The 17,475-nt window shown below is 39.8% G+C and overlaps 1 protein-coding gene across 1 annotated transcript in view; it reads left to right on the top strand.

Moving 5' to 3' along the window:
* Window positions 1–1,198: 1,198 nt before the first annotated feature.
* LOC127625286 (TSC22 domain family protein 2-like) overlaps window positions 1,199–17,475 on the top strand; it is a 29,685-nt gene continuing 13,408 nt past the window's right edge. Inside the window, exons 1-3 of the mRNA XM_052100479.1 lie at window positions 1,199–1,509; window positions 3,076–3,906; window positions 4,977–5,131. Coding sequence (XP_051956439.1) covers window positions 3,157–3,906; window positions 4,977–5,131 — 905 coding nt within the window. The 5' untranslated portion in view covers window positions 1,199–1,509; window positions 3,076–3,156. The remainder of the gene's footprint in view (window positions 1,510–3,075; window positions 3,907–4,976; window positions 5,132–17,475) is intronic.

The raw sequence follows: 17,475 nt of genomic DNA, 5'->3' as shown, positions 1-17,475 counted from the left end.
TATAATAATAATAATAATAATAATAATTTCACAATTATCATATACACGTTTCACACTTTACATTATACACCATACTCAAATCCTACCAAACCTCTGCAAGCAAGAAACTACATTTCCCAGAATGCTCCGCGGCAAACCAGGAAGAATAACATTACTCACATTAAATACCGTTCCGCGATTCATACTTCAAACATTTATAAATTCAAATAAAGTAAACAACTGGACATGTCTAGTATAGCGATGTTCTAAGTAAGTCTAATGTTAGCTTTGTCTCACGGTTACCTCGTCAACTTATAACTTTGAAGCATAGCGATATATTTATCAGTCAACTAACGTTAGATTGTTTAGATCTACCGGAGCATAGCATTATCTTTAACGTGAAACGGACACAGACAACAACATAGCATGGTGACAGCAGACAACATGAAGCGTATATCATAAAGCAGACAAGAAACATTTAAAATTAAGAGAGCTCACCAAGTGGCTGCACACCGGATTGAAGTCATTATAGATTCAATGAATCGTGCTTCCTTTTCACACAGTGAACTCTGGTCACATGTTCCACAGCACACTCATCTCTTAAAGAGGCTCTACACCATTAGGCTACGAACCTCAAACATTCCTTATATCAGTTGTAACTTTAGTTTAATGTACACATTTGAATTAAACATAAATAAATAATAATAAAAAATAACAAAACTCCACAGAAAACACAACAATATAGCATTCGTGCATAATTGTTTGTTTTTAATATTTGCTTTCTGTTGAGTTTTGTTTCATGTGCAAAGCGGCAGTTTTTAAGGTGACTGATTTTAAAGTCATTTATTATTACAATAAAATTGCACTAATATCTAAACTATGAAATGGTCGGTAGATGGAGGTCTAAACGCGCACGGATATTAAATTATATATGTATGCCTATTTTCGATTTGCTCACTGATTGAAACGTACGTGAGATTTACGTCATGTTTGAAGTCCCGGGGCTCATTTATAAATGTATGTTAAATTAAGTTGTTTTAGAGAAGTGGAGGTTGATTTGCGCGTCTACTACGGCGAAGGATTGGCTCATGAATATTAATTACGTCATGCTGACTGTGCGTGGTAACCCACGTGGAGCGTGCAGTCACGTGCTGTCATTAATATTCATGAGCCGATCCTTCGCCATAGTAGGACTCGTCTGCCTCAGCGGAGGCGGAGCTTCCGGGTGATGGAAAGTTGTCAACAGTTTCGTTGGAGGAGAATTAAACTGTAAAGTTTATTAGTGCCAAACCTTTGACGAAAATCCACAGCGAACCTCCACAAACAGCCCAGACTTTCAGCGGGGAACTCGACCTTTAGTTTGGGAACTGATAAATCAATTATTGGGCTGGTGAAAGTTGCGTTTGTGGATCTGATGGAGAATAAACCGTTCGGGTGTGGATTATCAATCCGAATCAAACCTCTGGACTCCGATGGGATTACATTCTCTCGTGTTTGAGTTCAGATTAAAGGAATATTCTCTCCCTCCAGGTGTGGATATGAATCTTTTCTTTCTGTGTGAAACTTCATAAAATCTGTAATTTATTGAGGTTATATGGGCTCTTTTAGGCAATTTCGGTCCTACTTCACATTTCAAGTGAATGCAAATCTAACGCAGGTCCATAACTCTGTTTTGCACACATTTCTCTCATTTTACGGGCTCCTGGTTCGACGTTATTTCGTTGCCTGTAAATGTCAGGTTTAGGGCTGCAACAGTGTTGTGCAATGCTTGTGTTTTCTGCGCGCACTTGTGCGCATTTTAGCTTGAGGTGATAGAGGAGTGCGCGTTCACGGCGGGGTCTGTGACGTCATGGTGATGTTGAACAGGACGTCATGAGTTACTAGTTTTACTCTCAAGTTTAATTTCAAACCCACAGTTTGAAAAATGTCTCCACTTGTAATTTGACTCATACGTAACATTTAGGATTGACTTAATCAATGCATTACTAGGTAATTAATTACTGTAATTTATTGCTGTAAAGTAAGGGATTACTCGCAGTAATTACAGTTACTTCTGATGTAATTACGTTAGATACTGTATAGACTCTATATAAAACAATAATAAATGTACAATTTAAATTTAACGTCAAATGTTTTGTGCTTAACGCCGCCCCTTTAAATTCTTTGGCCAGTTCATGAATAATTGATGTGATTTTATATTATTTATTTGTAAGAATTAAAGGAACAGTTTCATGTCTCTCCCTGTATTGTATAAGTAATGCAATTACTTTTCAGACAGAGTAATTACTACAGTAATCTAATTACAGTGTAGAATATGTAATTAGTAGTTAATAATTAATTACTTTTTTAGAGTAACTTGCCCAACACTGGACTTAATGTGAGTTTTACTCGTAAACTTGCGGCGAGTTTTTATGCAAATTTTGAGTTTTTATGCAAATTTGCCGAACTTCATCCAGTTTTAATTCTAATGAAACATGCAGACAGGAGTGTAACATTAAACTTTGATTAAATGCAAGTGTCCAGAGTTACAGTGAATCTCAGCTCTGTTGGAGATTTCATGCTAAAGTTGGCATTTGCCCTCCTACCATGCTAGTTCTGGTATTAGCAACCCTGTCCTGCCCCCCACAATAATGTCTTTAAGTCTTGAGTTCAAACCTCATAAAGTGCTTGATCGGTTTATTTGGTGATCTCTCTGGAGACTCGCATGACCTTCAGATAAGTTGCTCACGGTAAAACAAATGTGATTAGCAGTCCTGAGAGAAGACACGCTGCAGGTCCGCAAGAGGAGACGGCCGTAAGAGCCAAGACTTGCGCAACCGCTGGGCAGAAACTGCTCTTGTTACCGTACTGCAGCAGTCACACTCGAGACAGCCAAAGGGAGAAGTCCCTGTGCCAAGTACACTAGAACAGATGTGGTTGGTTTAATTGTTGGGGTTCGAGAGATTCGGGCACATACCTGTGGGTTTACCTGAGGACGGCGAAAGCCACCTGCACTCTAGAGACGAACAAAACCAATAACGCTCTCTAAAACTGCATTTATACAGTGTTTTCTGCTCTGTGGTTCTGATCCTGTTCTTTTCTGTCTTTCTGCCAAAGTATGAATCTCGTTTCCAGTGCCCGGGCATAACGTCACATGGACACACGCACTTGAACACGCTCGCACGCGCTCTGTCCAGGATGAGCGGTGGAAGGAAACGGAGTGGCTTCCAAATCACTAGTGTGACGTCGGACTATATTCAAGGTTCTGGTGAGAGTCTGTCACATAAAGGACCTGCTTCTACTGAAAGAGCCATGCCCACTCCCTCCTACCCACTCAGAAACCCCGCCCATGGGCGGAGCCCTCGTAGCCAGACTGCCTCGCCCACTCTAATAGTATCCAATGGCCTCTCCCTGTGCCACAACCCCGCCCTCCAGACGCAACAAAGTTGCAGTCAGCCGACCACGCCCGTCACGGCCAGGAAGAGTTCGCTGGACGTAGGCGGGGTGTCGCGGTTCCGTGTGGTGCGTTTGGACCAGGGGTTGGGCGAACCGTACAAACGCGGCCGCTGGACGTGTCTGGACGTCATGGAGCAGGAGGTGGAGGAACGGGGACTCCTCCGCGTGATTGACAGCATGAGGCACGCCCATTCGCTGGAGTCCTTGGAGACGATGGGGCTGGGCGAGGCCGAAAGAACTGTGGGCGGACCCTGTGGACTTAAACCGCTGGGTGTGCGAGGGCTAGACGCAGGTCACCTGGTACACTCGCAGGGCACCGCCCACCTACTCACGCAGCGCAGGACAGAAATGGCCCACAGCGGCCCGCCCTCACTCACACACACCCACATACCGCAAGACACGCTGCCGGTCATGTCGGGACATGTGCAGAACACGCCTCGCACACGCAACATACCCGCCCCGCTGCGCCTCGACATGGACGCCGATGGCAAGGTAAATGCACAAACATGGGTTGAACTGACTCTTATTTCATTTCTTAAAGGAATATTCCGTGTTCAAGACGAGTTGAGCTCAATCGACAGCATTTGTGTCATAATGTTGATTCCCTCGTTCCTCCTTTAAATGTGTGTTCCAGTGAGACACTTCCAATGCAAGTCAATGGGGTTTAATCTGTCAACATTAAAATACTGTTTCACAAGACATAAACAATATGTGTGTGAACATGATTTTACTGCCATTAAATCACTTAATCATCTGTGCGGATGTAATTTCTGCGCCACCAAACGGAATTGAACAAATTTACTTTGCTTTACTGTAATTGGTCCATTGCCATTGGTCAAACAAAGAGGTAGCCCCACCCCCAACTCACACCATTGGTTGAGTAATGTTGTTGGGGAGGGTTGCTTACAGCTTTCGAGACAATGAACCCATTTATGGCGTACTTGTAGTTGCCTATTAATCTGGGAAAGGAGGAAGTATTTTAACTGTAAATGTTACATATTTATTTTGTGGTCATCAACATTATGCCACAAATGCCATCCATTGAGCTGAACTTGTAATATTCCTTTAAGAGGACATTCCAACTGACAAAGACGAAATGTAAACAAGGCCTTTAATCTGATGTATGCCACGGTCTGTTCTAATAATCCATTCTGATTGGCCGGAATGCAGTTAACTGTTGAATGCATCAGTTTTAATCACCGTTCCATATTAATGAGCTGTTTGTAACCATAGCAACATAACATTACAGAGCTAGCAGAGTGAACTATAGCAGTGGAAAACATTGCTTAGCCAGTTTGACCAGCACAGCTAATATAATGGAATTCAGCTTGTTTTGCACAGAGAGAAGGGAATCAGGACCTCACATATCTCTGACTCAAAGCACAGGTGACCCAACAGACATTTTCACAGACTGTGATGAGAATAATATATATGTGATGATATAACTATATAGTCTGCAGGTGCTGCGCGCTTCACGGTGTATGAGTGCTCTGTTGAACTTTGGACCGCACCGATGTCACTCCTGAAGTTTCACGTGTGTTTAAACTGTTTTACTTCCTCAGCTCCGCACCACCCGCTCACAGCCGGTATCGCCCGGACCCCATCGCGACAGCCTCTTCCACCCGGGACTCACGCCCATCCAGACTCCGTCCGCCCTCGCACTGGCGCAGTCCATGTTCGGCATGGGGCGGGCGTTTGAGCTTGTGGGAGATGACGGGTGAGATGAAACATATGTGTATCTTCACTATGACATCATCTGAGCAAACCAGTGTTTGTTAATGACTGTGCCACGCTGCATTCACTCTACAACATCCACCCGTCACGTGTGTGAGTGTGTGTATTTGTCATTTTTACAGGAATAATGATAATTCTGCCATTATTTACTCACCCTCATGTTGTTCCAAACCCCTATGATTTACAGAAGGATATGTTTGCGCTGCTCTTTTCCTCAAAAACTAGGTCAATTTAGGGGGCAACACCCTTCCTAGACCCCCCTTAGACCCATCCATAGTGCATAAACTTTCAAACAAATTCTGAGAGTTTTGTGTTGTCTCACAATAAGTTTTGTGTTCCCTCCCAATAAGTTTTGCGTTCCTTTGCAATAAGTTTTGTGTTCCCTCCCAATAAGATTGTGTTCCCTCCCAATAAGATTTGTGTTCCTTTGCAATAAGTTTTGTGTTCCCTCCCAATATGATTTGTGTTCCTTTGCAATAAGTTTTGCGTTCCCTCCCAATAAGTTTTGTGTTCCCTCCCAATAAGTTTTGCATTCCTTTGCAATAAGTTTTGTGTTCCCTCCCAATTTGATTGTGTTCCCTCCCAATAAGATTTGTGTTCCTTTGCAATAAGTTTTGCATTCCCTCCCAATAAGTTTTGAGTTCCTTTGCAATAAGTTTTGTGTTGCCTCCCAATAAGTTTTGTGTTCCCTCCCAATAAGTTTTGTGTTCCTTTGCAATAAGTTTTGTGTTCCCTCCCAATAAGTTTTGTGTTCCCTCACAATAAGTGTTGTGTTCCTTTGCAATAAGTTTTGCGTTCCCTCACAATAAGTTTTGTGTTCCCTCCCAATAAGTTTTGTGTTCCCTCAAAATAAGTTTTGCGTTCCCTCCCAATAAGTTTTGTGTTCCTTTGCAATAAGTTTTGTGTTCCCTCACAATAAGTTCTGTGTTCCCGCACAATATGTTTTGTGTTCCCTCACAATAAGTTTTGTGTTCCCTCACAATAAGTTTTGCGTTCCTTTGCAATAAGTTTTGTGTTCCCTCACAATAAGTTTTGCGTTCCCTTACAATAAGTTCTGTGTTCCTGCACAATATGTTTTATGTTCCTCACAATAAGTTTTGTGTTCCCTCACAATAAGTTCTGTGTTCCTGCACAATATGTTTTACGTTCACTCACAATAAGTTTTGTGTTCCCTCCCAATAAGTTTTATGTTCCCTCACAATAAGTTTTGTGTTCCTCCCAATAAGTTTTGTGTTCCTTTGCAATAAGTTTTGTGTTCCCTCACAATATGTTTTATGTTCCTTTGCAATAAGTTTTATGTTCCCTCACAATAAGTTTTATGTTCCTTTGCAATAAGTTTTGTGTTCCCTCCCAATAAGTTTTATGTTCCTTTGCAATAAGTTTTGCATTCCCTCACAATAAGTTTTGTGAGTTTTATGCTCCCTACCAATAAGTTTTGTGAGTTTTGTGTTCCCTCACAATACGTTTTGTGTTCCCTCCCAATAAGTTTTACGTTCCCTCACAATAAGTTTGTGTTCCCTCCCAATAAGTTTTGCATTCCTCCAAATAAGTTTTGTGAGTTTTGTGTTCCCTCACAATACGTTTTGTGTTCCCTCCCAATAAGTTTTACGTTCCCTCACAATAAGTTTTTTGTTCCCTCACAATAAGTTTTTTGTTCCCTACCAATAAGTTTTGTGCTCCCTCCCAATAAGTTTTATGTTCCATCACAATAAGTTTTGTGTTCCCTCCCAATAAGTTTTGCATTCCCTCCAAATAAGTTTTGCATTCCTTTGCAATAAGTTTTTGTTCCCTCCCAATAAGTTTTGTGTTTCCTCACAATAAGTTTTGTGTTCCTCCCAATAAGTTTTGTGTTCCCTCCCAATAAGTTTTATGGTCCCTCACAATAAGTTTTGTGTTCCCTCCCAATAAGTTTTATGTTCCCTCCCAATAAGTTTTGTGTTCCCTCCCAATAAGTTTTACGTTCCCTCCCAATAAGTTTTGCGTTCCCTCACAATAAGTTTTGTGTTCCCTTCCAATAAGTTTTGCGTTCCTCCAAATAAGTTTTGTGAGTTTTGCGTTCCCTCCCAATAAGTTTTATGTTCCTCCCAATACGCTTTTGCGTTCCTTTGCAATAAGTTTTGCGTTCCCTTCCAATAAGTTTTGCGTTCCTTCCAATAAGTTTTGTGTTCCCTCACAATAAGTTTTGCGTTCCCTCCCAATAAGTTTTGCATTCCTTCCAAATAAGTTTTGTGAGTTTTGTGTTCCCTCACAATAAGTTTTGCGTTCCCTCACAATATGTTTTGTGTTCCCTCACAATAAGTTTTGTGTTCCCTCCCAATAAGTTTTTGCGTTCCCTCACAATAAGTTTTGTGTTCCCTCCCAATAAGTTTTGCGTTCCCTCACAATAAGTTTTGTGTTCCCTCCCAATAAGTTTTGCATTCCCTACCAATAAGTTTTGTGAGTTTTGTGTTCCCTCACAATAAGTTTTACGTTCCCTCCCAATAAGTTTTGTGTTCCCTCCCAATAAGTTTTGTGTTCCTCCCAATAAGTTTTGCGTTCCCTCCCAATAAGTTTTGCGTTCCCTCCAAATAAGTTTTGTGAGTTTTGCGTTCCCTCCCAATAAGTTTTGCGTTCCTTTGCAATAAGTTTTATGTTCCCTTCCAATAAGTTTTACGTTCCCTCACAATAAGTTTTTAGTTCCCTCACAATAAGTTTTGTGTTCCCTCCCAGTAAGTTTTGCATTCCCTCACAATAAGTTTTGTGTTCCCTCCCAATAAGTTTTGCGTTCCTTTGCAATACGTTTTGTGTTCCCTCCCAATAATTTTTTGTTCCCTCCCAATAAGTTTTTGTTCCCTCCCAATACGTTTTTGTTCCCTTCCAATAATTTTTTGTTCCCTCCCAATAAGTTTTGTGTTCCCTCCCAATAATTGTTTTTCCCTCCTAATAAGTTTTTGTTCCCTCCCAATAATGTTTTGTTCCCTCCCAATAAGTTTTTGTTCCCTCCCAATAATTTTTTGTTCCCTCCCAATAAGTTTTTGTTCCCTCCCGATACGTTTTTGTTCCCTTCCAATATTTTTTTGTTCCCTCCCAATAAGTTTTGTGTTCCCTCCCAATAATTTTTTGTTCCCTCCCAATAATTGTTTTTCCCTCCCAATAAGTTTTTGTTCCCTCCCAATAATGTTTTGTTCCCTCCCAATAAGTTTTTGTTCCCTCCCAATAATTTTTTGTTCCCTCCCAGTAATTTTTTGTTCCCTCCCAAAAAGTTTTTGTTCCCTCCCAATAAGTTTTTTGTTCCTGCACAATAAGTTTTGTGTTCCTGCACAATAAGTTTTTGTTCCCTCCCAATAAGTTTTGTGTTCCTGCACAATAAGTTTTTGTTCTCTCCCAATAAGTTTTTGTTCCCTCCCAATAAGTTCTGTGTTCCTGCACAATAAGTTTTGTGTTCCCTCCCAATAATTTTTTGTTCCTGCACAATAAGTTTTGTGTTCCCTCCCAATAAATTTTTGTTCCTGCACAATAAGTTTTGTGTTCCCGTATAATAAGTTTTGTGTTCCTGCATAATAAGTTTTGTGTTCCTGCACAATAAGTTTTGTGTTCCCGCACAATAAGTTTTGCGTTCCCTCACAATAAGTTTTGTGTTCCCTCCCAATAAGTTTTGCGTTCCCTCACAATAAGTTTTGTGTTCCCTCCCAATAAGTTTTGCGTTCCCTCCAAATAAGTTTTGTGAGTTTTGCGTTCCCTCCCAATAAGTTTTGCGTTCCCTCCCAATACGTTTTGCGTTCCTTTGCAATAAGTTTGGCGTTCCCTTCCAATAAGTTTTGCGTTCCCTTCCAATAAGTTTTGTGTTCCCTCACAATAAGTTTTGCGTTCCCTCACAATAAGTTTTGTGTTCCCTCCCAATGAGTTTTGCATTCCCTCCCAATAAGTTTTGCATTCCCTCCAAATAAGTTTTGTGAGTTTTGTGTTCCCTCACAATAAGTTTTGCGTTCCCTCACAATAAGTTTTGTGTTCCCTCACAATAAGTTTTGTGTTCCCTCCCAATAAGTTTTGCATTCCCTCACAATAAGTTTTGTGTTCCCTCCCAATAAGTTTTGCGTTCCCTCCCAATAAGTTTTGCATTCCCTCCAAATAAGTTTTGTGAGTTTTGTGTTCCCTCACAATAAGTTTTGCTTTCCCTCACAATATGTTTTGTGTTCCCTCACAATAAGTTTTGCATTCCCTACCAATAAGTTTTGTGAGTTTTGTGTTCCCTCACAATAAGTTTTGTGTTCCCTCACAATAAGTTTTGCGTTCCCTTCCAATAAGTTTTGCGTTCCCTTCCAATAAGTTTTGTGTTCCCTCACAATAAGTTTTGCGTTCCCTCCCAATAAGTTTTGCATTCCTTCCAAATAAGTTTTGTGAGTTTTGTGTTCCCTCACAATAAGTTTTGCGTTCCCTCACAATATGTTTTGTGTTCCCTCACAATAAGTTTTGTGTTCCCTCCCAATAAGTTTTTGCGTTCCCTCACAATAAGTTTTGTGTTCCCTCCCAATAAGTTTTGCGTTCCCTCACAATAAGTTTTGTGTTCCCTCCCAATAAGTTTTGCATTCCCTACCAATAAGTTTTGTGAGTTTTGTGTTCCCTCACAATAAGTTTTGCGTTCCCTCCCAATAAGTTTTGTGTTCCCTCCCAATAAGTTTTGTGTTCCCTCCCAATAAGTTTTGCGTTCCCTCCCAATAAGTTTTGCGTTCCCTCCCAATAAGTTTTGCGTTCCCTCCAAATAAGTTTTGTGAGTTTTGCGTTCCCTCCCAATAAGTTTTGCGTTCCTTTGCAATAAGTTTTGCGTTCCTTCCAATAAGTTTTGCGTTCCCTCACAATAAGTTTTTAGTTCCCTCACAATAAGTTTTGTGTTCCCTCCCAGTAAGTTTTGCATTCCCTCACAATAAGTTTTGTGTTCCCTCCCAATAAGTTTTGCGTTCCTTTGCAATACGTTTTGTGTTCCCTCCCAATAATTTTTTGTTCCCTCCCAATAAGTTTTTGTTCCCTCCCAATACGTTTTTGTTCCCTTCCAATAATTTTTTGTTCCCTCCCAATAAGTTTTGTGTTCCCTCCCAATAATTGTTTTTCCCTCCCAATAAGTTTTTGTTCCCTCCCAATAATGTTTTGTTCCCTCCCAATAAGTTTTTGTTCCCTCCCAATAATTTTTTGTTCCCTCCCAATAAGTTTTTGTTCCCTCCCGATACGTTTTTGTTCCCTTCCAATAATTTTTTGTTCCCTCCCAATAAGTTTTGTGTTCCCTCCCAATAAATTTTTTGTTCCCTCCCAATAATTGTTTTTCCCTCCCAATAAGTTTTTGTTCCCTCCCAATAATGTTTTGTTCCCTCCCAATAAGTTTTTGTTCCCTCCCAATAATTTTTTGTTCCCTCCCAATAATTTTTTGTTCCCTCCCAAAAAGTTTTTGTTCCCTCCCAATAAGTTTTGCGTTCCCTCACAATAAGTTTTGTCTTCCCTCCCAATAAGTTTTGCGTTCCCTCCAAATAAGTTTTGTGAGTTTTGCGTTCCCTCCCAATAAGTTTTGCGTTCCCTCCCAATACGTTTTGCGTTCCTTTGCAATAAGTTTGGCGTTCCCTTCCAATAAGTTTTGCGTTCCTTCCAATAAGTTTTGTGTTCCCTCACAATAAGTTTTGCGTTCCCTCACAATAAGTTTTGTGTTCCCTCCCAATGAGTTTTGCATTCCCTCCCAATAAGTTTTGCATTCCCTCCAAATAAGTTTTGTGAGTTTTGTGTTCCCTCACAATAAGTTTTGCGTTCCCTCACAATAAGTTTTGTGTTCCCTCACAATAAGTTTTGTGTTCCCTCCCAATAAGTTTTGCATTCCCTCACAATAAGTTTTGTGTTCCCTCCCAATAAGTTTTGCGTTCCTCCCAATAAGTTTTGCATTCCCTACCAATAAGTTTTGTGAGTTTTGTGTTCCCTCACAATAAGTTTTGTGTTCCCTCACAATAAGTTTTGCGTTCCCTCCCAGTAAGTTTTGTGTTCCCTCCCAATAAGTTTTGTGTTCCCTCCCAATAAGTTTTGTGGTCCCTCACAATAAGTTTTGTGTTCCCTCCCAATAAGTTTTGCGTTCCTACAAATAAGTTTTGTGAGTTTTGCGTTCCCTCCCAATAAGTTTTGCGTTCCTTTGCAATAAGTTTTGTGTTCCCTCCCAATAAGTTTTGCATTCCCTCACAATAAGTTTTGTGTTCCCTCCCAATAAGTTTTGCGTTCCTTTGCAATACGTTTTGTGTTCCCTCCCAATAATTTTTTGTTCCCTCCCAATAAGTTTTTGTTCCCTCCCAATACGTTTTTGTTCCCTCCCAATAATTTTTTGTTCCCTCCCAATAATTTTTTGTTCCCTCCCAATAATTGTTTTTCCCTCCCAATAAGTTTTTGTTCCCTCCCAATAATGTTTTGTTCCCTCCCAATAAGTTTTTGTTCTCTCCCAATAATTTTTTGTTCCCTCCCAATAATTTTTTGTTCCCTCCCAAAAAGTTTTTGTTCCCTCCCAATAAGTTTTTGTTCTCTCCCAATAAGTTTTTTGTTCCTGCACAATAAGTTTTGTGTTCCTGCACAATAAGTTTTTGTTCCCTCCCAATAAGTTTTGCATTCCCTACCAATAAGTTTTGTGAGTTTTGTGTTCCCTCACAATAAGTTTTGTGTTCCCTCACAATAAGTTTTGCGTTCCCTCCCTATAAGTTTTGCGTTTCTTTGCAATAAGTTTTGTGTTCCTTCCCAATAAGTTTTGCGTTCCTTTGGAATAAGTTTTGCCTTCCTTTGCAATAAGTTTTGTATTCCCTCACAATAAGTTTTGCATTCCTTTGCAATAAGTTTTGCGTTCCCTCCCAATAAGTTTTGCGTTCCTTTGCAATAAGTTTTGCGTTCCCTCTCAATACGTTTTGTGAGTTTTGCGTTCCCTACCAATAAGGTTTGTGAGTTTTGTGTTCCCTCACAATAAGTTTTGCGTTCCCTCACAATACGTTTTGTGAGTTTTGCATTCCCTACCAATAAGTTTTGTGAGTTTTTCGTTCTCTCACAATAAGTTTTTGTTCTCTCCCAATAAGTTTTTTGTTCCTGCACAATAAGTTTTGTGTTCCTGCACAATAAGTTTTTGTTCTCTCCCAATAAGTTTTGCATTCCCTACCAATAAGTTTTGTGAGTTTTGTGTTCCCTCACAATAAGTTTTGTGTTCCCTCACAATAAGTTTTGCGTTCCCTCCTATAAGTTTTGCGTTTCTTTGCAATAAGTTTTGTGTTCCTTCCCAATAAGTTTTGCGTTCCTTTGGAATAAGTTTTGCGTTCCTTTGCAATAAGTTTTGTGTTCCCTCACAATAAGTTTTGCATTCCTTTGCAATAAGTTTTGCGTTCCCTCCCAATAAGTTTTGCGTTCCTTTGCAATAAGTTTTGCGTTCCCTCTCAATACGTTTTGTGAGTTTTGCGTTCCCTACCAATAAGGTTTGTGAGTTTTGTGTTCCCTCACAATAAGTTTTGCGTTCCCTCACAATACGTTTTGTGAGTTTTGCATTCCCTACCAATAAGTTTTGTGAGTTTTTAGTTCTCTCACAATAAGTTTTTGTTCTCTCCCAATAAGTTTTTTGTTCCTGCACAATAAGTTTTGTGTTCCTGCACAATAAGTTTTTGTTCCCTCCCAATAAGTTTTGCATTCCCTACCAATAAGTTTTGTGAGTTTTGTGTTCCCTCACAATAAGTTTTGTGTTCCCTCACAATAAGTTTTGCGTTCCCTCCCTATAAGTTTTGCGTTTCTTTGCAATAAGTTTTGTGTTCCTTCCCAATAAGTTTTGCGTTCCTTTGGAATAAGTTTTGCGTTCCTTTGCAATAAGTTTTGTGTTCCCTCACAATAAGTTTTGCATTCCTTTGCAATAAGTTTTGCGTTCCCTCCCAATAAGTTTTGCGTTCCTTTGCAATAAGTTTTGCGTTCCCTCTCAATACGTTTTGTGAGTTTTGCGTTCCCTACCAATAAGGTTTGTGATCCAATAATTGTTTTTCCCTCCCAATAAGTTTTTGTTCCCTCCCAATAATGTTTTGTTCCCTCCCAATAAGTTTTTGTTCCCTCCCAATAATTTTTTGTTCCCTCCCAATAATTTTTTGTTCCCTCCCAAAAAGTTTTTGTTCCCTCCCAATAAGTTTTGCGTTCCCTCACAATAAGTTTTGTCTTCCCTCCCAATAAGTTTTGCGTTCCCTCCAAATAAGTTTTGTGAGTTTTGCGTTCCCTCCCAATAAGTTTTGCGTTCCCTCCCAATACGTTTTGCGTTCCTTTGCAATAAGTTTGGCGTTCCCTTCCAATAAGTTTTGCGTTCCCTTCCAATAAGTTTTGTGTTCCCTCACAATAAGTTTTGCGTTCCCTCACAATAAGTTTTGTGTTCCCTCCCAATGAGTTTTGCATTCCCTCCCAATAAGTTTTGCATTCCCTCCAAATAAGTTTTGTGAGTTTTGTGTTCCCTCACAATAAGTTTTGCGTTCCCTCACAATAAGTTTTGTGTTCCCTCACAATAAGTTTTGTGTTCCCTCCCAATAAGTTTTGCATTCCCTCACAATAAGTTTTGTGTTCCCTCCCAATAAGTTTTGCGTTCCCTCCCAATAAGTTTTGCATTCCCTACCAATAAGTTTTGTGAGTTTTGTGTTCCCTCACAATAAGTTTTGTGTTCCCTCACAATAAGTTTTGCGTTCCCTCCCAGTAAGTTTTGTGTTCCCTCCCAATAAGTTTTGTGTTCCCTCCCAATAAGTTTTGTGTTCCCTCCCAATAAGTTTTGCGTTCCCTCCCAATAAGTTTTGTGTTCCTTTGCAATAAGTTTTGTGTTCCCTCACAATAAGTTCTGTGTTCCCGCACAATATGTTTTGTGTTCCCTCACAATAAGTTTTGTGTTCCCTCACAATAAGTTTTGCGTTCCTTTGCAATAAGTTTTGTGTTCCCTCACAATAAGTTTTGCGTTCCCTTACAATAAGTTCTGTGTTCCTGCACAATATGTTTTGCGTTCCCTCACAATAAGTTTTGTGTTCCCTCACAATAAGTTCTGTGTTCCTGCACAATATGTTTTGCGTTCACTCACAATAAGTTTTGTGTTCCCTCCCAATAAGTTTTGCGTTCCCTCACAATAAGTTTTGTGTTCCCTCCCAATAAGTTTTGTGTTCCTTTGCAATAAGTTTTGTGTTCCCTCACAATATGTTTTGCGTTCCTTTGCAATAAGTTTTGCGTTCCCTCACAATAAGTTTTGCGTTCCTTTGCAATAAGTTTTGTGTTCCCTCCCAATAAGTTTTGCGTTCCTTTGCAATAAGTTTTGCATTCCCTCACAATAAGTTTTGTGAGTTTTGCGTTCCCTACCAATAAGTTTTGTGAGTTTTGTGTTCCCTCACAATACGTTTTGTGTTCCCTCCCAATAAGTTTTGCGTTCCCTCACAATAAGTTTGTGTTCCCTCCCAATAAGTTTTGCATTCCCTCCAAATAAGTTTTGTGAGTTTTGTGTTCCCTCACAATACGTTTTGTGTTCCCTCCCAATAAGTTTTGCGTTCCCTCACAATAAGTTTTTTGTTCCCTCACAATAAGTTTTTTGTTCCCTACCAATAAGTTTTGTGCTCCCTCCCAATAAGTTTTGCGTTCCATCACAATAAGTTTTGTGTTCCCTCCCAATAAGTTTTGCATTCCCTCCAAATAAGTTTTGCATTCCTTTGCAATAAGTTTTTGTTCCCTCCCAATAAGTTTTGTGTTTCCTCACAATAAGTTTTGTGTTCCCTCCCAATAAGTTTTGTGTTCCCTCCCAATAAGTTTTGCGGTCCCTCACAATAAGTTTTGTGTTCCCTCCCAATAAGTTTTGCGTTCCCTCCCAATAAGTTTTGTGTTCCCTCCCAATAAGTTTTGCGTTCCCTCCCAATAAGTTTTGCGTTCCCTCACAATAAGTTTTGTGTTCCCTTCCAATAAGTTTTGCGTTCCCTCCAAATAAGTTTTGTGAGTTTTGCGTTCCCTCCCAATAAGTTTTGCGTTCCCTCCCAATACGTTTTGCGTTCCTTTGCAATAAGTTTTGCGTTCCCTTCCAATAAGTTTTGCGTTCCCTTCCAATAAGTTTTGTGTTCCCTCACAATAAGTTTTGCGTTCCCTCCCAATAAGTTTTGCATTCCTTCCAAATAAGTTTTGTGAGTTTTGTGTTCCCTCACAATAAGTTTTGCGTTCCCTCACAATATGTTTTGTGTTCCCTCACAATAAGTTTTGTGTTCCCTCCCAATAAGTTTTTGCGTTCCCTCACAATAAGTTTTGTGTTCCCTCCCAATAAGTTTTGCGTTCCCTCACAATAAGTTTTGTGTTCCCTCCCAATAAGTTTTGCATTCCCTACCAATAAGTTTTGTGAGTTTTGTGTTCCCTCACAATAAGTTTTGCGTTCCCTCCCAATAAGTTTTGTGTTCCCTCCCAATAAGTTTTGTGTTCCCTCCCAATAAGTTTTGCGTTCCCTCCCAATAAGTTTTGCGTTCCCTCCAAATAAGTTTTGTGAGTTTTGCGTTCCCTCCCAATAAGTTTTGCGTTCCTTTGCAATAAGTTTTGCGTTCCCTTCCAATAAGTTTTGCGTTCCCTCACAATAAGTTTTTAGTTCCCTCACAATAAGTTTTGTGTTCCCTCCCAGTAAGTTTTGCATTCCCTCACAATAAGTTTTGTGTTCCCTCCCAATAAGTTTTGCGTTCCTTTGCAATACGTTTTGTGTTCCCTCCCAATAATTTTTTGTTCCCTCCCAATAAGTTTTTGTTCCCTCCCAATACGTTTTTGTTCCCTTCCAATAATTTTTTGTTCCCTCCCAATAAGTTTTGTGTTCCCTCCCAATAATTGTTTTTCCCTCCTAATAAGTTTTTGTTCCCTCCCAATAATGTTTTGTTCCCTCCCAATAAGTTTTTGTTCCCTCCCAATAATTTTTTGTTCCCTCCCAATAAGTTTTTGTTCCCTCCGATACGTTTTGTTCCCTTCCAATATTTTTTGTTCCCTCCCAATAAGTTTTGTGTTCCCTCCCAATAATTTTTGTTCCCTCCCAATAATTGTTTTTCCCTCCCAATAAGTTTTTGTTCCCTCCCAATAATGTTTTGTTCCCTCCCAATAAGTTTTTGTTCCCTCCCAATAATTTTTTGTTCCCTCCCAGTAATTTTTTGTTCCCTCCCAAAAAGTTTTTGTTCCCTCCCAATAAGTTTTTTGTTCCTGCACAATAAGTTTTGTGTTCCTGCACAATAAGTTTTTGTTCCCTCCCAATAAGTTTTGTGTTCCTGCACAATAAGTTTTTGTTCTCTCCCAATAAGTTTTTGTTCCCTCCCAATAAGTTCTGTGTTCCTGCACAATAAGTTTTGTGTTCCCTCCCAATAATTTTTTGTTCCTGCACAATAAGTTTTGTGTTCCCTCCCAATAAATTTTTGTTCCTGCACAATAAGTTTTGTGTTCCCGTATAATAAGTTTTGTGTTCCTGCATAATAAGTTTTGTGTTCCTGCACAATAAGTTTTGTGTTCCCTACAATAAGTTTTGCGTTCCCTCACAATAAGTTTTGTGTTCCCTCCCAATAAGTTTTCGTTCCCTCACAATAAGTTTTGTGTTCCCTCCCAATAAGTTTTGCGTTCCCTCCAAATAAGTTTTGTGAGTTTTGCGTTCCCTCCCAATAAGTTTTGCGTTCCCTCCCAATACGTTTTGCGTTCCTTTGCAATAAGTTTGGCGTTCCCTTCCAATAAGTTTTGCGTTCCCTTCCAATAAGTTTTGTGTTCCCTCACAATAAGTTTTGCGTTCCCTCACAATAAGTTTTGTGTTCCCTCCCAATGAGTTTTGCATTCCCTCCCAATAAGTTTTGCATTCCCTCCAAATAAGTTTTGTGAGTTTTGTGTTCCCTCACAATAAGTTTTGCGTTCCCTCACAATAAGTTTTGTGTTCCCTCACAATAAGTTTTGTGTTCCCTCCCAATAAGTTTTGCATTCCCTCACAATAAGTTTTGTGTTCCCTCCCAATAAGTTTTGCGTTCCCTCCCAATAAGTTTTGCATTCCCTCCAAATAAGTTTTGTGAGTTTTGTGTTCCCTCACAATAAGTTTTGCTTTCCCTCACAATATGTTTTGTGTTCCCTCACAATAAGTTTTGCATTCCCTATCAATAAGTTTTGTGAGTTTTGTGTTCCCTCACAATAAGTTTTGTGTTCCCTCACAATAAGTTTTGCGTTCCCTTCCAATAAGTTTTGCGTTCCCTTCCAATAAGTTTTGTGTTCCCTCACAATAAGTTTTGCGTTCCCTCCCAATAAGTTTTGCGTTCCCTCCAAATAAGTTTTGTGAGTTTTGCGTTCCCTCCCAATAAGTTTTGCGTTCCCTCCCAA

This window comes from Xyrauchen texanus, chromosome 31 (assembly GCF_025860055.1).
Source record: "Xyrauchen texanus isolate HMW12.3.18 chromosome 31, RBS_HiC_50CHRs, whole genome shotgun sequence".
NCBI lineage: Eukaryota > Metazoa > Chordata > Actinopteri > Cypriniformes > Catostomidae > Xyrauchen > Xyrauchen texanus.
The sequence above is the reverse complement of the archived record's forward strand: the minus strand, read 5'-3'. Positions and strand labels throughout refer to the sequence as shown.